The 20,384-nt window shown below is 38.9% G+C and overlaps 2 protein-coding genes across 3 annotated transcripts in view; one reads left to right on the top strand and one right to left on the bottom strand.

Annotated features, from left to right (window-relative positions):
* Window positions 1–703: 703 nt before the first annotated feature.
* The window catches only part of ZCCHC17 (zinc finger CCHC-type containing 17), a 118,839-nt gene continuing 99,158 nt past the window's right edge, over window positions 704–20,384 (bottom strand). The window contains exons 1-8 of one of the 2 annotated variants that reach the window (XM_063312051.1): window positions 8,395–8,477; window positions 6,833–6,964; window positions 6,105–6,162; window positions 5,755–5,855; window positions 4,801–4,892; window positions 3,733–3,833; window positions 2,854–2,978; window positions 704–1,485 (exon numbers count right to left, since the gene is read on the bottom strand). In XM_063312051.1, the coding sequence (XP_063168121.1) occupies window positions 1,318–1,485; window positions 2,854–2,978; window positions 3,733–3,833; window positions 4,801–4,892; window positions 5,755–5,855; window positions 6,105–6,162; window positions 6,833–6,874 (687 nt within the window). In that variant the 5' untranslated portion in view covers window positions 6,875–6,964; window positions 8,395–8,477 and the 3' untranslated portion in view covers window positions 704–1,317. Of the gene's footprint in view, window positions 1,486–2,853; window positions 2,979–3,732; window positions 3,834–4,800; window positions 4,893–5,754; window positions 5,856–6,104; window positions 6,163–6,832; window positions 6,965–8,394; window positions 8,478–20,384 lie in introns of those variants that run through there. The other variant, XM_063312052.1, reaches the window with a different exon arrangement.
* On the top strand, window positions 8,682–18,028 carry SNRNP40 (small nuclear ribonucleoprotein U5 subunit 40). The gene is made up of 10 exons (XM_063312054.1): window positions 8,682–8,872; window positions 10,158–10,287; window positions 10,725–10,818; window positions 11,873–12,038; window positions 12,144–12,266; window positions 12,849–12,969; window positions 14,267–14,349; window positions 14,779–14,840; window positions 17,502–17,605; window positions 17,896–18,028. Exons 1-10 carry the CDS (start codon window positions 8,717–8,719, stop codon window positions 17,943–17,945), a joined length of 1,089 nt encoding a protein of 362 aa, XP_063168124.1. The 5' UTR covers window positions 8,682–8,716; the 3' UTR covers window positions 17,946–18,028.

The following is a 20,384-nucleotide window of genomic DNA, read 5'->3' as shown; positions in this document are numbered from 1 at the left end:
AGAGTTGCCAGGAGAATACAGAAAAGCTGCCACTCCAACAGTTATGCCACTGGCTACACCCCTGCAGCCTTAGTAGCTAAAATAATGTAATGGGGGGTGGGGGGAAATGGTAAAGTCTCCTTCAAGTTAAATTCAACCCCTGGTATTTCATGGACTTGTCCATGTAGTTTTCTTGCCAACAATAAGTAGTCACTGTATTGTCACTAATAGGCTGCTGCCAGGCTGTTCTTCAACTTCCCAATCTAGCCTAGGGCCCTGGAATTGCCCAACAGTTTCCCATCTAAGTAACTACGCCCTAAAGTATAATGGCCAGTATAAGGGAAGCATGCTGCCCCCAACTCCATTTATGTGAGCCCCACTTAGTGATGCAATTCCTTCTTTCTCCTTTCCCCTCTCTCCCACTTTCCCAAAATAGTTCTATTAAGGCTCACTGAGGTCTGGAGTCTATATTTCACCCCTTAGACCCACCCAAAGTATGGGAAAAATAAGTTGCAAAATGCAGCATCATCCACTCCAACAGTCATGTCAGTGATGACACCCTTGCAGCCTCAGAAGCTAACTCAGTATAATGTAAGTGAAGTCCCAGCCACAAAAAATGCTGCCCACCTTTGTTTTTAAAGCATCACAGTAGGAAATTAAGACAACTGGAAGTCCTCTTGATTTATCTCTGCCCCTCCCCAAAAATCCAAACCTACAATAAAAAAACCCCACAAACAAAACCTTTATTCATTGTTCAAAGGTAAACACTTGGCTCATTTCTCAGTTTTTATGACAAGTGCTCCTGTACCTGAGTTCTTCCTCCTACAGCATTACTGGACAAATAGGACAACTGAATGCAGTGGTGTGATTTGTTCTTCAACAATGAGTCCCTGTCAAGCCAGAGGGTACATCCACAGCTGCTTCTGCTGGTAGGCAGACACTAACTGGCAGATGCTGAATCAACACACAGCTGTTTCCCTAGTGAGGAAATGCACTGACTGCCAACCCCATACAGGTTTCTGCAAGACAGCTCTGGGTTGCTCCAAAGAGGCTGACTGAAATCCAGGCGTGAAGAAATGAAAGAACAGAGTAAAATTTAACAAGAATAAAGCCAACTTCTGGGTGAAGGAACCACCCAGTGGCAAGCGGCTCCTTCCTTTCTACGTTATGGGAGAAGACTAGCCATCCTTGTGATAAGCCTTGAGAAACAAAGTTGATTTTCAAAGAAGGAAAACCATTTTATCCTAACACATCCTACTGGTTCAGCTCTTTTTCCAACTAATGGCCAGAGGAAATGGAAGCCACAACCCGCAACACCCGCAGCCCAGAGTCGGATCCTCATTCCTTGTGCTTTTTCTTATGATGCTTCTTTTTCCTCTTCTGAGATGGACTGGTTTTTAACTTGTGTTTTGCTTTCTTCCGAGCTGGCTGATTCCCGCTGTCGGAATTGGTGCTGTCAGAAGCCTGCAAGTCTGCATTCTTACGTTTCTTTCTTTTCTTTTTATCCTGTTCGGGGGAAAAAAATCTCATGTGGATTCTGTGCGACAGATTATGAGCAAATGTATCACTATTATGGAGCTACTTTTCTTTGCAGTAATAAGGTTTCTCCCCCCAAAAGCTAAACAGAATAGAAGCCACTGATTGTTGCATAGAACACAAGCTAAATGTTATGACAGGGAGGGATCTGGGCTTAGAGTACTTTTAAGTTCACTATGCATTTGCTGTTTAGACAGTTCTGTTACGTTAGCTGGTTCTTCAATAGGATATCAGCTACACAGAAAGCAGTTTCAGCTGTTTCATCTTCTCCTTTTGCTAAGGGAAGTTCAATACCATACATGTATTCACACTCATCTGAAAGTATTTGAACTGAAGATAATAAAATATAAAGGAACCATCTCCTATTATAGCAAGGTGTTGTTCTCCACATGCACACTGCTTCTTGTTGTGGGGAAAAAGTGGAAGCAGAAGTGTTATGTAGGTCACCTTGAGGTCCTGAATGAAATGTGGGGAATAAATACATAAATATTAAGGCACTGGCCTTCCTTCATCTGAATGTTGGACACGCTGCAGCAATTCCAAGTCCTTTCAGTAAAGAACTGCGTCTGAAGACAAACTTTTCATGCATGTGCACGATACATAATGCATTGAGGGAAAAACATAACTAGCACCTTTTCAGAAAGTTATAGATGAAGCATTCAAAAATTATTAGAAATACTGACTTAAACTCACTGCAAACTGCCTGGGAAAGTCATAAAGGTATCTATTGGAAGCTGACACAATGTAGACTGGGGATTACGCTTGTCCTTGCAATGCTTAGTTTCAAACAAGTCATTTTCTCCCCCTTTGAGTCACGAGGAAGCCAAAGACACCTTCTATTTTAAGTCAAACAGCCTATCATTTCCAAAATCTAAGTATTAACACAGATAACATTAAGTTGTAAACAAGCCAGCTTCAGCATAGTGATTATGAAGTGTGTTGGGTTCCACAAACCAGATTTCTGATTAAAGACACCTCCAATGCTGCTGATATCCAGCATTACTTCAGAAATGTAAATCCCCTTTTAAGTTCTATCAAAAAAATCCAAGCATGCCTTTTCAAAAATGGCTCATTTTATTTGGGAGAATTGTATTGAAAAAAAACGAAGAAATATATTCTGGAGATATGGAAAACTACATATGAAAACGTGTTCTAGATTTACAACTGTCATCTAATTATAAGTTAAGCAAGCTCAATTTGTGTACAGAAATTTCAGTAGATACTTCATAGCTTTTAAAGTTGGGGCTCTGGAAATGCTACAAGTTCTTATCTATTCAACTGCATAGCTCTGTCAAGTCACAACTGACATGCAGAGTTTTAAGAAAATGAACTTGGTACCTTTTTCCTTTTCTTCACAGAGTGGTGGGCTTTCTTCTCATCTTCTGCAGGGACTGCTTCATCTTCTGGTATAAGGGTATATTTTGTCCCCCCTGGCTGCATGAAGCAATCTTTGGCAAAATGACCTGCAAGAATTTATTTATAGATAATAGATAGAGCAAGGCAACCTTTTTTAGATTCCTCTTCTCGTTTTCCTCAAGATTTACACATGAACTCAAGGGGCTATTTATAATTAAGTACTTAAGTCTCATTACATTTATGTTCTTCAGTTTCAAGGAGAAGGATATATTATCATATGGGATAAAAATACTGCATTATTGTTGTTTATTCGTTTAGTCGCTTCCGACTCTTCGTGACTTCATGGACCAGCCCACACCAGAGCTTCCTGTCGGTCGTCAACACCCCCAGCTCCCCCAGGGACGAGTCCGTCACCTCTAGAATATCATCCATCCACCTTGCCCTTGGTCGGCCCCTCTTCCTTTTGCCCTCCACTCTCCCTAGCATCAGCATCTTCTCCGGGGTGTCCTGTCTTCTCATTATGTGGCCAAAGTATTTCAGTTTTGCCTTTAATATCATTCCCTCAAGTGAGCAGTCTGGCTTTATTTCCTGGAGGGTGGACTGGTTTGATCTTCTTGCAGTCCAAGGCACTCTCAGAATTCTCCAACACCACAGTTCAAAAGCATCGATCTTCCTTCTCTCAGCCTTCCTTATGGTCCAGCTCTCGCAGCCATATGTTACTATCATATGGGATAAAAATACTGCATCCCCACAAATAAAGTTATATCTCCTTAGTTTCTCAACTTCTTTTAAATCCCTACCCACTAAAAACCACTGAAAATACACAAGAAACAAAAAAATAAAATTTTAATCTCAACATACCTGGACAACCACACTTCTTACACACTGTGTTCAAAACAGCTTCTAGGGTGATCTTTTGACTGGTATAGTCTTTAAATGTGGATTTTTTCCGTGCATCTTGACTATATGGAAACACAAGAATTTTCAAAAACAAACACCATTAGTATTGGTAGGGAAAAACCTTGGTTCCAATAAGAACAATTACCACATTCTAATTGACTTTACTCAATTAGAATTACAATACTCTAATTGGTATTAAAAGATAGCTTCCTGAATTGTCACTGTTTATGATTCCATCTAACTTATTGTCCATAATCAGAAATCCATGCAATCACAAAATTATTACAGCAACATTTATTTATCACCCAACTTCTCACAACTCAAGGCAGTTTACATAATAGAAAAGTACATTTCATAAAAGCATACTAAAAATTATAAATGCAGCCCAGGACCACTGTCTACACTAGTGTTTTTCAACTTTGACAACTTTAAGATGTCTAGACTTCAACTCCCAGAATTCCCCAACCAGCACATTTTAAAGTTGCCAAGGTTGAGAAACACTGGTCTACACAAAAAGCCTGCCGCAACAAGATGGCTTTCACTACTTTGCGAAATCCGTTTCTTGTGTAGTTAGACCACCTATTTCTAACAGAAATAGTGAACTCATTTGCCAACTAAAGACACTTAAATAGTTGAAATGGCATCATTTATACACAACAGTGTGGAGTCCCACAGTCTGCATAACTACAAAAAACTCTAAAAATCATCCAAAGGTGGGAAGAATCCAACAACTTAGTGTGGTGTAATCACACTTGTTAAACATAAAATATTGACTGGCTGTTGTAAGGGTGGGCAAAAAATCAGCAGAAAGGGAAGTGGAATGAAGTGCTTTACAAGAAGGCTGGATGAAATATTGAACATGAATCCTCCACACATTTGGTTGCGGGGCCACTTGGTGATCTCTTCTACTGAGCTCAAAGCAACTGTTGGATTTTTACAATTTCTTATCCAACTTCATGATAAGCCATGCTAGAAGGACCTTTGGGATAGAGAAGAGAGAAAGAATAAAGGAATGCAGATTTCACTTACTCAAGAACAACATTATTGGGATCTAAATCCTTTCCAGTTCCTTGATTAACAACTTTCATGGAAAGAGATAGTTTCAGTTTGTCATCCTTCTTCTGAAAACACAAGGCAATACATTTTGATTTTTGTTTAACTCCCAGACATCCAAGACAAAAATTGATGTAGAGGTTATGACAATCACTTTGAGGTACTGTTCTTTCATCATAAATACATATTAATATAAATACAAGATAAGCTATTCACAATGAGTTTTGGGATATTATCAACCTATCTAAGATTTAAGGCAGAAGTTAACTAGATACTTCAGATTGGATATTTTGTGAAGTATGCAAACAACTTTGACATTCTGAGTTGCATATAGCTGAAATAAATTTAGAGAATGGCTCAACTGCCTATTTTGTCCAATACTGAGTAAGTTTGTTGCAAAGGTCCAGAGTAGAATGTAATATCCAATAAATATTTTTGAATTCATTTAAGTTGTCTTGTAATCATAAGTCAGCATCAATCATAAATCTCAAACTAGTTTCTCAATTCCACGTTTATTTAAAATTCCAATGAAGAAAATAATAAGCTGAAATTCTATGTGTACCTGGGACTAAACCTTATCCTATTATTATTATTATTATTTTGGTAAATGACCTCCAAATTTAAAAAAATACATCAAAGTAAAATCTAATAGATAAAATACTAGCATAAAAAAGATAACACACAAAAATGTGACATACACTGCTATAATGCTGCATTAATTACTTGTGCAAGTGTAAATCTAAAATATTAAAGTAATTTACTTCATAACGTAAAATATATATGTCATCTAAAAATAAGATAGCTAGTATGTATTAAATCTAAAGTAGAAGACTGTGGTATCATTCCTCTTTAATAAAAATATATGTATAGTTTATGCTAACTGTGAAATCTTTATTTTGTAGACATTCATAAATGGAGCAGCAAATTTACCTCTTTTCCTATAAGTTTCACCCACACCTTTTCTCCAACATCTACCATCTCTGAGGGGTTGTCCACTCTACAGTTTGACATTTGGCTTTTGTGAACGAGGCCTAAGGCAATAACATAATAGAAAATTTTATTTTCTGGTAGAGATCAATAAAAGAATCTTCTAAAAATACTGCCTATGTTCTACAAAGAAACTAACATTTCTATTCATTTTCCCATGATATAAGCTTTGTGTAAGCCAGCAAGGCCATCTGGGAATGGGTACCCTTAACACTTGTAAATGAAGAAGTAACACAATTCACTATGCTAATAAAAGGATTTTAACCAAATAGCCACCATACAATTAATCAAACCTTGTTTTTGAGTTCCTGGAATTTTTATAAATGCTCCATATTCTGTCACAGAAGCAATCTGTAAAAAAAAAAAAAAATACTACTCACAAATGAAGCAACATTCATTAGAATATTGTCTCCCTATCCTGCTCCCAGTAACAGCAGCCAGCACAACATTGTGAGTTCTGTCTATCTGATACTAGATAGATAGATCTCAAGAGGACAATTGATCTTTTAATTTGGAAATATCAGAGGGAACACTTACACAAAGATGGCTCTACTACTGTGCTCTCTCTTTCATTGTATCTTATCCATCTCAAAGTCTATTTCTGTATTCTTTAAGCTGAAATTCTATGTATACCTGGGAGTAAACCTTATCCAATCTAGCATGTATAATTTCTGAATATATTTGTTATTTATATTAAAAAAATATAATATTCAGCACCAAACCACCCCCTGCTACAATTCTGCAGTATTTCAAAGATGTTATTCAACATTACCAAAGTCATTTATTTTATCTAAGTTCCTAAATCTATGAATTAGAGACATCCTATTCATTTCTATGGAGGATTTTTTAAACAATGGAATCCTGTGTGTGTTCACTGAAAAAAGTGCCATTACATTTACTAAGCTTACTATCTACTCAACCTATTTAGGCTTAAAACCTTGTTAATTATGTTTTGACAATTAATACATTTTTTCTAAAATGTGTTCCATCTTATCTGAAAATTAGCTGTTTGGGAACAAACCTCTCCTTGGAAAACAGCATAGAGTTCTGGAAGCTCTTCCATTGCTTTCAACTACCACAAAAGGAGTTAATAGAAATCTTTGGGTCAAGTTTCGTCTTGTATATTCTATATTATCCCTTGGCAGCTCTTGCACTGAAACAGAAACAAGCAAAAATAGTGGAAACACATTACAGCTAACACACAGTCAGTCTAAATAGCAGCTATGCATGTTCTAATTCTTTCAATATTTCACATGGTGATATTTCATCAAAGTCCTAAACAAAGGTTTGCAGAAATCCAATTTGGTCTCAGTTATCACACCTTTCCTGCACTGGGGGGGTCCAGCTTCAAGCCTGGGGATATACTTATGGTCTAAAGAACCCCAGGTGCAACAGACCCACACTGAAAAATAATGAATTGCAAGAAATTGGAAGTCCACATTAAAATCTCACATCTCCTGAGAAATAAGACTGAATGTCAGCTGGCCTCCATCCCAAATTAGTGCAACCATGATGAAAATTTAATCCCCAAGAAGTATGTCCCTGTGAGTGGATCACTGATCACTGAGTTGACCAAATATCATCATCATGATCTGGACTTATTGCCTGATTAGTGGGACTTAGGAAGATATGGCTGTGAGCCAGGCAGGAGGAAGTGAATTCAGTGGAGTTCACCTGTCAGATGTAAGCAAAACCATACACACAAAGTTGTGAGTAAAGCTCACCAAGCCAAGGAATAGCTGTGTTTATTTAGAGAGCCAGTTTGGTTAAGGTGCTGGCCTAGAAACCAGGAGAGGGTGAGTTCTGGGCCTCCCTTAGGCATGAAAGCTGGCTGGGTGACCTTGGGCCAGTCCCTCACTCAGCCCAACCCACCTCACAGGGTTGTTGTTGTGGGGAAAATAGGAGGAGGAAGGCATATTAGGTATGTTCGCTGGATAAAAAATTATCCAGCTTTTTTTACATATAACTCAATATAACCTTGAGTTATATGTAAAAAAGGCTGGATAAAAAATTTAATAATAATAAATAATAATAATTTGTGCTCCTAACAAAGCAGAGGACAGACGCAAAATACAGCAAAAACTGAAACAGTAACGTGGCAGTCTTTAAAAGTAAAGGCTAAAAAGCCTTTACACTACAGTAAAAGGAGCCTTACCTAATAATATATTATAATTATTATAATTGAATAAATCTATACATTAAAAATGACAGGTGAGGATTAGTTAAACCCACTTCATTGGAAGCCATGAAAAAAGTATTTTAAGAGCTTTCCCAAAACTCGATCGGATCCCAGAACCAGGTGAAAAAACGCTCTGAATCCGACACGGCTCCCGAATGGCGGGGTCCAAGCTCTTCTTTTCCATTCCAGTCAACGTTTACCTTGCTGCTCAACCCGCTCCCCCGGCAGCGGATGATGGGAGCCGTCCTTCATACCAGTTTCTGGTTCACTATTGGACTACAACTACCATCACCCCACCAGAAAAACCGTGAGGACAAAATGACGGGCATTGTAGCCCATCCCCTAGAGAAGGAGCCAGCCTGAAACAGCCTCCCCCTTCCGTCTTGCCCCGACTCGCATCTTACCGCCGTCAGGATACGGATCCAGCCTCCAACGCAACCGCCGTCTCCCTTATCCGCCGCCCTCAGATTCCAGCGGCCTTCTTCCCACTTTCAGCCAATGGGGAGACAGAATGAACCTAGGGTCGAGCGAGAGTCTCGACCATTCAGAGTGCTCCGTGTTAAGTATGTGTCCTCATCGTCTATGTCATGGCCCTCCCTCTTCTCCAGCGTCTTCCACCAACCGGCGTCGGGAAGGGGGTGTGCGCTTTGCATGAAGGCGCCAATGGGGACGAGGAGGGCGTGGCCTCGGCTCTATCGGCTCCTCTCGGCGGCGGTGAGGGAGACGATGATCGACCCGCAGAAACGGAAGGCTCCCGGGCCGGATATGGCTTTGGTGGCGGCGGCGGCGGCGGCGTCTGCCGCTAAGAAACCCCGCCATGATCTCATCTTGGGGCCGGGTCCCGGGGCTGGGCAGCCGCCTCCGGGCGCCTTGCTGCAGGCGGTGAGTTTCGTGGGGGGGGGGTGGCTTTTCCCATAATCGTTTAATTAAACGGTATTTCCTAATTCTTATGTCTTTCTGCTAGCCGTTTTAGAATTTTATTTTGCATTATTTTCAACTTTATTTTTTTCTTAAAATTAGGTTACCCAGCTGCTGCATTTTTTGGTGGAAGATATAAAAATAACAACAGTGTATTAAACTTGTATGCCTCCCGACTCCGAACGATGACTCTCCTTAACCTCATTCCTCTATTAAACATGCTAACCGGTTTACACGTGTATTTGTTGCTCTTTCCCAAATGTCACTGTTCAACTTCCTGCGTGTGAGGTGTATTTATTTATTTATTTATTTAGGATGTTAATGCACGCATTAAAAGCACGGTGGATAATATAAGCAAACGGTTAAAAAAACAGTGAAAGGTCTAGATTCCATTTTAAGTTATTTTGCAGTTATTTTTCATCACTTCTGATAAAAAGAATGAATCAATATGAATATATATATTGTATTCTGTATAATAAAATACAATATATGTATTCTGTATAATAGAATACAATAAAGTATTCTATTCCAAATATGACAGTGTGTGGGAAAAGGGTTTCCATCTGGTGACGTTAAGGCTTTCCCCAGAATGGGTCCCTCAGTTTGATATAATGTTGGCACTGGGTAGAGCCATTTCTTATATTTAAGATTTAGAGATTCAGCACTCCTAGAAAGTCATTGTGTCTTTAACAGAAACACTGTTCTGTTCGCTGCAGGAATCCAAATTCAAGCATTCTAGATGGGTGGCTGTCTGGCCTCTGCTGGAATGCATCTCATGAAAGGAAGCTCACAATCTCTCTAATTAATTGGTTTCACAGTCAAACTGCTTTTATTCTTTAAAAGCTTTTTTCCCCCTAATATTCCATTGGAATCTGCCTTCCTGAAAGTCATGTTTTTATTCTGTATCTTATTCTCTGAAATGAAAGAACTGCTTTTGAGCTTTTTCTGTGTGATGCAGAGATGTTGGTATTAATAAATGTGTTCAGATTTTTTTAATGCAGTCTTCCCTAATTCATTGTCTCCAGATGTGTTGGACCTGCAGCTTCTGCTACAACTTTAGCCATAGCTGAATGTTTGCATTTTCTAATGGCTACAATATTTATCTTGTTTTCTTAGCATTAAGTAAGAGATCTCTGAGCCATTTCAAAATATATAGATCAATCTTCTTCCTGACTTAATTTTTTTTCTGTCAGCAGTTCAGGCTTATTTATATCTTTTTTGGACGTGTTGCATTTCCCTTCTATTTTAGGGCCCTCCAAGATGTTCCTCCTTGCAAGCACCCATAATGTTACTTTCTGGGCATGAAGGAGAGGTTTATTGTTGCAAGTTTCATCCTAATGGAGCCACCTTAGCCTCAGCTGGGTTTGACAGGCTGATACGTAAGTCGATACTATGATTTTTTTTAAAATGTAATAGGCTTGTTAAAGTTGCAGATTAAGTTATAAATTGTTTTCTTAGAAGAGCCACTCTGTTCTAGTGAGAATAAATAGACACATGCCTCTTCTGAGATGATTTGTACCATCAGTAGTTTTTAGCAGACCCTTCTTTTTTGTCATTTACAAAAGAACACTTGACCTTTTTCATTTGTTAGATTAACCAAAATTTTACTTTCTCTGTGCTTTCATCTGTTGCTAAATATGTCAGCTTGGTACAGGTGTTAACAGCATTTTCAATACTTGTACTCTGACGTGTGATAATACCTGCCTAACCACAGACTGTGTGTCTTAAAAGCCTTTGATTTGAAATGGTTGTTTGATATGGTCCAGCTTTTCAGGGGAAATACTATGCTTAGGCTTGATCCTCCCTCTCATTGCAGTCCTATGGAATGTATATGGTGACTGTGATAATTATGCCACTCTGAAGGGCCATAGCGGAGCAGTTATGGAATTACATTACAACACTGATGGCAGGTTGGTGTTTAATATTTTTCTTTTTTTACGTTTTGTAGAATATGTCGAAATATTTCACAACTTTTGAAAACGTGTAAGTAATCAACTCCGTGATTTGGCTAAGAAAACTCAATAGGAAAGCAGAAATCTAGCTTCACTTCGTAGTTATAGGCTGTGTTTTACTGTTTCCGTGATTCGCTGTTGCTTTTCCTGTTTCCTTTGAAACAGATCCTTGAATTTTTTTAAAAAAATTCTTTGTTACTTTAATCTACAAATAGCTAGAAAAAAAGAGAAAATACAAAACAATATATATTAAAAAAAACAGAAAAGAAACTAAAAAAGCACATGTATGTACATTACAATCCCCACACACACATGTTTTGCAATAAGTGACTCAGTTTTTAAACAAATTAAACCATGCTCATAGCAAATCATGTTCTTCATTGTTTACATTGGGTTGATAAACAGCCAGTTCAAAGGCTGAAAGAAAGTACATATTTTCAATACGGATTTTAAGCCAGACTAACTCTTAAATCCAAAGTTGTTCATAGGGCAATAAATACCAAGTTTCCATTCAACTTGGATAATTCATCTTAACATCTTTAAACCTGATTTCTGTTCTCAAAATTATATTAATAATGCTTTGAATATCAGCTTAAAACATGACTACTATAAAGACAAGCCAAAAGCATATAAGGAAAAATTTATTACATCTCAAGCATGAAGAGCTCGAAACGCGTTCTTCATAAACTCCTACGGTAAAAGAGTGCTACATAAGAGATTATATTCCCAAAGTTTTCAGTTGTTAGGCTTTACTTCCTACCCATCATCTCTTGTGTAACAGTTGCTTGTTGCATGGTTACCTACAATTTTGAGCAATTGTAGCAAAAGATACATGACTGCCTTTTCCTTCTAATACTACAGGCAATATTAAGGTGAGTCCCCAAAGATTTTTGTGTTCCTCTCTAGTATTTTTCTCTTACCTAATGGGCAATTTTTTTTAATGTGATAAATAACTTTAAGCCTTGAGAAGCACCAGCTTTATAAGATTCATAACCATTGCCTTCTTTCTCAGCATGCTGTTCTCCGCCTCCACGGATAAAACAGTAGCAGTATGGGATAGTGAGACAGGAGAGAGAGTGAAAAGACTGAAAGGACACACTTCATTTGTCAACTCCTGCTATCCAGCAAGACGTGGACCTCAGCTGGTCTGTACAGGCAGTGATGATGGGACAGTGAAGGTCAGAATTGTTATTATACTCTTGCAGAATAATAGTGAGAGCCAGTTGGTGTAGTGCACTTAGCATGTTTATGTATAAAACAAAACCTTTTTTTTTCCTTCTCAGCTCTGGGACATCAGGAAGAAAGCGGCTGTTCAGACTTTTCAGAACACCTATCAAGTATTAGCTGTGACCTTCAATGATACTAGTGATCAGATAATATCTGGTGGTATTGACAATGATATCAAGGTCAGTTGACTTGGCCCAGTAAGTCAAGCCCCATAGATCTGAAAACTGATTTTTTCCCCCTCTTTCATTTATGACTGTAAAATAAAACCGGCAGCACCAGGAAAAATGTGTTAAAGGCATAGATGGTATGGGGGCTTTCTAATTTCCTCTGGCACTTGAAATGTAAATTCTTTTGTGAGGTTAAGTAGGTGGTGCTAGGTCTCTCTGTTATTTCAAGTTTTTTCTAACAGCAGGAATAGAAATAGGTTTGGCTAGGTGCCCCATATGTAGGCCATGAATAATGTTCTGTGCGGGAGCATCACTTTTCACACCTCTAAAACTGTGTTTTGGATTTTGTTCCTAAACATGTGATTTTTTTAAATAGAACCAATTATTTCTGTTGGTTTTCCCTTTCAAAAGTAAACTTTAATCCAAAATAATGTTGGAAGGAAATCCCTGTGTCTGGAACATCGGTGTAGGCGAGGCTCTTTTTACTACAACTTAATGTGACACTTTTAAGGTCTCATTTTCGTTATGGTCACTACTTCTTCATTTCTGGGATGTCTTTCAAGTGTGAAATGCCTGTGTTCACATTTCTTAAAGGTATGGGACCTTCGTCAGAACAAGCTAACTTACACAATGAGAGGACATGCGGATTCTGTTACGGGTCTCAGCCTAAGCGCAGAGGGCTCTTACTTGCTTTCCAATGCGATGGACAATGCAGGTAATTACTTCTTTCTTATGCTCTGTCCTCCAGGCATGGTATGCTCAGCAGTTGCTCATTAGTGGCAAGCATAGGAAAATGTTGTACATTTATTTATTTAAAAGGTTTATAAGGCTGCCCGTCTTGTGAGCTGCCCAGAGTTGTGTTTACAACAATAATAAAACCACAAATAGTAAAAACAAGAAAAAACAGGCACCTCATCTATCATCACCATCCATTCAACAATACAATTCCTGGGCTTCAACCTTACTGTCTCAGTGCCTGGGGGAAAAACCAGCACTTAGGAAGAGGTTCCTAGGCTTTGAGTTACAAAGTACCAGAACAAAGGACAGTGTTTCACTCATATAACCTGAAGCTACTGCGTCTTTATACTGGGTGTATTCTTATTTCCTCCTTTGGAGCTACTGGAGTAATAGCAGGTAATCTAACTATCAGAAGCTGATTTGCAGATACACTGTTTTCTGGGCAACTGAATTTTCTATGCCATTCTTATCATCTTAGCCAATTTTGGTTAGAAACGTGGGTGCTGCATGTATAATAACATAGCCATGCTAAGTAGCCAGACCAACAGCACCCATGGTTTAAAGGCAACAATGGTCTGTGGACAAAAATTAAGAATGAGAGATAGAATTGAGGGGGAACTTTCTGATGGTATCCAAGGAACAAAAGGAAAAAATAAAGAGCAGTTAAAAAGAGATAACCCTGCAAAGTTTGCTATGCGACTTCTTGGCTCAAAGGAGAAGCAGTTTTAAATTACCTTCTGTCCTAACAGTCAGGAAACCACGCTGAGACGAGGAATAGGTCTCTAGTGTTTTATTACTGCTACATTAGACAGAAAATCCTAACAAACTGAAGAAGCGTGGGAAAAACCCAGACAGATAAACCCCAAAAGTCAAGGCGGGTCTGTTCTGTGTCTCTTTGAATGGCTGCTCAACTCCTCAGCATTACGCATGCATTTTCCCCCCTGGATAGGGGCCCCCTCCTGCTCACCATCAGTGCTCATGACATCTTTGATTGAACGTTTCCTACAAATAAGAATGGGCAAATCAGAGAACGGATTAAATTCGGCTCTAGTGTTAGATTTGAGTACTTGGCCTTAAGATTTCCTCACAGGGACCCTTAATCTTGGCTGTCAGGGAAAATTGGGATGATGATCTAGATGTTGTAATTTTGGTTGATGTTATTGTTATTGCATTAAAATTACAGTTTAGCAGCTGGCTGGCAATTAAACTGCATTGTGAGCCAATATCTAAATAATTAGCTCTGGTTGCTACATGTTGGTTTGACTTTGTTCTAGTTCGTATCTGGGATGTTCGACCCTTTGCCCCCAAAGAGAGATGTGTGAAGATACTCCAAGGGAACGTGCATAATTTTGAGAAGGTAAGTGAAGTGCTAGCTGAAACATTGCTTGTTTATGACTGGTACTTGAAAGTTGATTGATGAATAAATGGCTTTTAAAATTCAGAATTGCTGCAAACTCTTCAACACAAGGCCTGTGTTGAAGATTAATGTGTGGGGTGAAATTCCAATTAGAGCTGCTGCAAAAGATCTTCCTTCCCCCCAATGCAGTTGTAATTGTCTATAAATTAACTATCTTGACATTCACCATCTATTTCGTGTAAGATAACAAGATGCTGATAGTTCTGGCAATCAAATATGCTATACTGTATAACTGCAAACTAAGGTTTCACAGGAAAACCATTCCTGAAGTATTGCTAATGTCGGAAGCCCTGGTAGATTTCGTTTCAAAAGAAAAAAAAAACATGAAATATGCCTGGAATTGGACCATGGTTTTTGTTTGTTTGTTAGAACCTTCTGCGATGCTCCTGGTCATCAGATGGAAGTAAAATAGCTGCTGGATCTGCAGACAGGTAAAAATCTGCTGGTTCAACCTTTTAACATTTAAAAGCCCCCCTCTTGTTGACATTCAGGAGGATGCTTAAAACTGAGCTGTTCCAGAGAGTGCTCTGGCCAGTCTCAGTTATAGTGGCCACCTTTATTTTTTTTCTATATTTTATTCAGTTACTTGGCTTTTGTGGTTTTCTTTATTTGGTTTTCAACCAATTTGTTGACTTCTTATGGATGTTTTAAAGTTTTCTATATTACATCAGGTAACCTGCCAAGAGTTGCTGGATTGCAGCAGGATTCCAGTTCATGGAATGAATAAGTAAAATCATGAATCACTTTCACACGCACTTGTTAACCCTCAGCTCTAAAAGTTAGAGCTAAACTAGGCATGACATCAATAAATCCATTGTCAGGATTTAGCATCCTTCCAGTATATTGTAGTGATAGGTATTGTAGTATTTTTATTAGCAGACTCTGAGTAACTAAAGACCAGGTTCATCACATCCATGATTTAACCTTTTGGTCACTGTGGAGAGTTACCATAGAAGAATACTTATAAAAACCTATAAGATGCCTGTATATTTTCCCTTCTGTCACATTTACACTTATGGCTGAGACTAGAGTTGAGAAAAATACTCACTGATACTACAACCTGTTTTGGGCCCTCATTGCTATTTTTAATTTAGGGGAGGAAAATAAATATAAGATTCCATGTACATCAGTGCAGGGCTAATTTTAGGAACCCCTTCTACCAATCAATTGCACCTTGTCTGTCTGTAATTTTCTGCTGTATAGGCAGGATCTTTAAAAAAAAAAAAAACCTAGCAGGGCAGTTAACAGTGATAATTAAAGTGAAAGGCTCTTCAGCAGCTGAGAGTAAAAAATTGAATATACTGCAAAGATGATAAAAAATTGAATAAACTGCAAAGATGATAAAAACAGTAAACTGAGTTAGCATTTAAAAGCAACAGGTAAGATTAAATGGTCTTTGCTGATATCGAAAGATCGTGAGTGCAGGCATCAGGCCTTCTTAGAAACAGCATATCCAAATTGAGGTCTTGCTTACTGTCACCAGCCCAACAGGAGAAAGCAAGATTGCTTATAGAACGACTTTTGTGGCCTTACTGATTTTGAGCTGGTGTAGATGCCTCACAGCAGTTTGGGATCTGTTGAGAATGTTTCAGAAACTACTGGAATCTGTCCATAACATTCTGCGATCCAAAATTTGTGTAGTTGCAGTTAGTGTGTTCTCTAAAATAATTTGTAGTGACTTGGCTAGATGTGATGGTAGAGTATGAATATATTTATGTATTTATCAACTTCTATGCTACCTCAATCACCAGGGTAACTCTAGGCAACTTAGGATAAATGTTTTAGCCTACTTCATTAGCTTGGAATTGGCAGTTTAGCTTGGAAAGAGTCTCGTGGTTTGCAGATGAGTTTGATCTCATATTTTTTCTGCATTAATGAATCAATAAAAAAAGGGAACTTAATTGCAGAATCTCCTACTAGCCACGATGAACTCAGCCTTTAGGTACAGGGCTACATGTGGCCCTGACAAGTCCTTGCAGGTAGCCTCTCAAGCCCCTTCCTACCAAACTGTAAAGTTTAATGTGACAGAAGGGAAAACAATTTAAATAGGTGGTGAATAATCATCTATGGATTTCATTAAGTAGACTTGCATTTCGGGTTTTATCTTGGCTCTGTCCCTTTCTTTGTCTCTGCCCCATTCATTTTTTTTGCAGTGTTGCACTTGGCACATTGCCTCATTTGTACCCTATAACAGATTTTTTTTTTTGTAATTTACACAGTAGCACAATTGCTAAAGTAGCAGACCATACTAGAAAAGAAAATTACTGAAACATTTTGTTAGTAAACGTGTATGGGTTGCTCTTATTTGAAAAGACTCAGTTGCTTATTTACAAAAAGTTACACAGTAACCTTCCTTTTAATTTGTGTGTGTGTGCCAGAAGCACCTACCAAGGGCGCTTCTGTATTGAAAGGATTTGCCGGTGATGTCACTGTTGCCCGGGGGACACCCGAGGGGGCTCCTTTCATGTCCTTGTTATTTTCCTTCGGAAGTGGTACCTATTCATCTACTTGCATTTGCATGCTTTCGAACTGCTAGGTTAGCAGGGGACAAGTTGACGGGAGCTCATTCCGTCACACGGCTCAGGCTCTCGGGTTTCGAACTGCTGAGCTGCTGACCTTAATGGGCCTCTGACTCAGCGTCTTAACCACTGAGCCACCGTGGCCCGTCCTTTTGATTATAATGCACATGATTATGTTTTGATCTGCAGGACATAAAATGCATAACAACCCATATACCTGCAACAATCTTGCAGCAGGACATTTAGATTCTTTGATTCCAACTCCAATTACACAGGATTGTGTTAAGTAGCTGTAATTCACTGGCCGGAAGTCAACTTCTGAGTTCAGCAGGTTAGGGTCATCCTGGAAACAGCTTAACTTTCTACTAACATGGCAAATTAATACTAAAATGCAGATCTTAACATTTTTTTTAAAAAGGATTCTATACTGCTGTTTAATGTGGATAAAACAGCATTTCTCTACAGTACGTACGCAGCAGTTTCTGTGTTGTGTATTCTTTGAGATTCAGTTAAAAGGGAATTGATCTCTTACATGTGGGGAGGCTTTTATTTCTGTTTTGTTGTCATACACAGGTTTGTTTATGTGTGGGATACGACCTCCAGAAGAATCCTCTACAAACTGCCGGGCCACGCGGGTTCAATAAACGAAGTGGCGTTTCATCCAGAAGAACCAATAAGTAAGTCCTTCCTATGCATGGCCAGTAAACTTGAAAATACATACTGATTTTTCAAAATTGTCCTTTTTAATAGTCAGTTAAGATACCCTGAGGGAGCCCATCTTCCCTGCCGTCCCCCTGGTTCATAGCTCTGTTAGTTGTGCCTTGATGCTTATGCTACAGATATTTAAAGAAGTACCTTAAACACAAGATATTTAAGGTGGGAAAACACGAGCCCAGAATGATTAAAATGCAACCTTTCATTTTCCTTTAACCATCAGTACTTTAACCATTGTATTCCTTTCCATCAGTACTTTCTGCGTCTAGTGACAAAAGACTGTATATGGGAGAGATCCAGTGAGGAGGAGCAGAAGAGGGCCATGGATTAATTCTGAAGATTTGCAGAACTGGATTGCTTCCAACCAATTTGAATTGCTCTACACACACACAAAAAGAAGGTCCATGAAGAGACTGCAACAGTAATGTTTCCTAGGCAGCGTTAAATAATCAGCTGCAAGATCCCTCCTTGAATTCTTGACCCATCTTTACAGACGCCTGAAACACACGGCAGTCCAGATCCATTATGTTTGATGGATGTACGGATTCTTTATTTTAGCTTCAAAACATGCTCATTTTTTAAATCGTTTTGACCATTGTAAAGTGGGGGAAGAAGCATTTAATATTGCGCTTCCCTAAGATTCATATGTCATTTTTATATTAAAAAATGAAATGCCTTGTAAAACTGAAGGTGGAATTTATTGACATATGCGCCTTTTGCCAATATATAATGGTCCAGGGGCAGAAGACAGGGCGGGATGCGGCGAAGTTACTATACAAAATAACTTACAGTGGGTAGAAGTATGCTGGTGATATTTCATACAGATCTAATTAAGATTGTTTTTACTGGATTTTTTTCACTCAAGGGATAGCTTAAACTGAATTGCAGAATCACTTGTCTGCTCAACAGTGAGTATAACCCAGCATAACCCATTCAGAGAATGATTAATTGATAACAGCGATGAGAGATAGTGGTTGTATTCATTCATTTTGGTTCTTTTTGAGTAAACTGCCTTTGCTCTTTCAATTACGGAAAGGGTGGGAAACTTCTTTGAGAATGTTTTGAAATATCTTTTTAGAAAAGAAAAGGCTTATTTGACAGAACACATACAAACACATATGCCGGTGTATGTTTGTTCTCACAACACCAGCTTTGGAAATTATGCTTCTCTTGAGAATGTAAAGATACAAAGGAGACATAGCTCCAGATTTCTTGCTGAAAAACAGTTGCTTTTTCAATCGCTATCTAATTCAACCCAACTTGACATGATTAGATCGACAGTGAACTGAATGAAACATCCGTGGGGCTGAATCTGTTTTCTGCGTAGCAAAGTAAGTTGTCTGTCCTGTTAGCTTATGGGCATGAACCATCTTTTCTTAATTTATACTTGTTTATGAGCTGCAGCCAAATTGGGCCACCGATTTGTGCGGGAAATCCATCTTTTTTTTTTCTTTTTGGCATGGGGAGAACTTGTGCACTCTTGCAACTATTTTCTCTCGGCTCCCAGGATTTATAGGGCATGTTCGGTGCTTGAGTTATATATTAAGAAGGTGGGATAAAATTATTATGACTATTGCTTTTGTCTCTCTAGCAATTCTGCCTCACGTGTGATGCCCTTATGTCTAGAAATTAGGTAGAAAGGGTCTCTGTTTTAGTGCCCTGAGTTTACATATGGTTTCTTGCCATAGTTTGTTTACTGCTGACTTATTGAGTAAACCACAGCTGGTTTAGTTCAGACAGTACGTTAAAGTGTGAACCATGGTTAGGATCACACAATGGGATTATTCAGTTGCTCATGCCCAATGGCTGGTTCCACTGTCGAACTGTTTTTGTTATTAGGACATTTGCCTTAACATTCACCTGGAATCTGCCTTCCTATAACTTCAAGGATATTCTACACTCCAGCACGGTAAGAAGCAGCATATGGCTGCCTTGTGTATGACACCTCTTTCAGATACTTGAAGATCATACATTTACCCCCAATCTTAACTAAATGTACCAAGGACCCTCTATCTTTAAGAGTTAGTTTCCAGGGGTCTCGTTGCCTTTAAACCTGTTTCTGTTTGTCTGAATCTGTTTGAAAGTTCTGTCCAGAATGGGACACAGCATTCAAAATAAGGTTGGACCAATGAAGATTAGATGAGAACCATTCTCAAGGTATGGAAAAAGATCTATTGAAGGCAAGATAGATGATGATGATGATGATGATGATGATTGCTGCTTGTGTTGATCGTTGAAGAGCAAGAGTGGGTCTCCTGGGGTATGTGACTAGAGCAGAATTGGGTTTGTGGGTTCTTAAATTATGGGTAAGTCTTTTTTGAGTTCCAGTGCATGCTGGGGGGCTTTGGGCCCCACTGGCAATTCCCCTTGCAAAGAACAGATGTTTGTTTCTTAAGGAAGAATTACATCCTGTCCTATCCTTACAGCTACAGGGCATCCACTGATGTTTCTCTTGCCTTTTCTCGATAAGAAAGCATCCAAAGGGAAATAAGGATGTAGTGAAAGAGCCTCTTTGTTAATCATCACCCAGTAGCGGGGCTTTAAAGGGGGGTGGGTGGGAATGTCCCTTGCAGCTCCAGACAAATGAGTGAAAAAGGCAGGGAGTTTGATGTTGATCAGAAATGACAGTGCCACCTAGATAGGCTGAAGCATTGCAGCTTCCTGGGAGCTTTTTCGCGTTACCAAGAAATAACACCCAAGGGAACATAACTAGTTTGGAGTATTCGTACGTGGAGGAGAAGG

The sequence above is a fragment of the Candoia aspera genome, chromosome 10 (genome assembly GCF_035149785.1).
Source record: "Candoia aspera isolate rCanAsp1 chromosome 10, rCanAsp1.hap2, whole genome shotgun sequence".
Classification (NCBI taxonomy): Eukaryota; Metazoa; Chordata; class Lepidosauria; order Squamata; family Boidae; genus Candoia; species Candoia aspera.
Note: the sequence above shows the minus strand (reverse complement) of the source record. Positions and strands in the feature narration are given on the sequence as shown.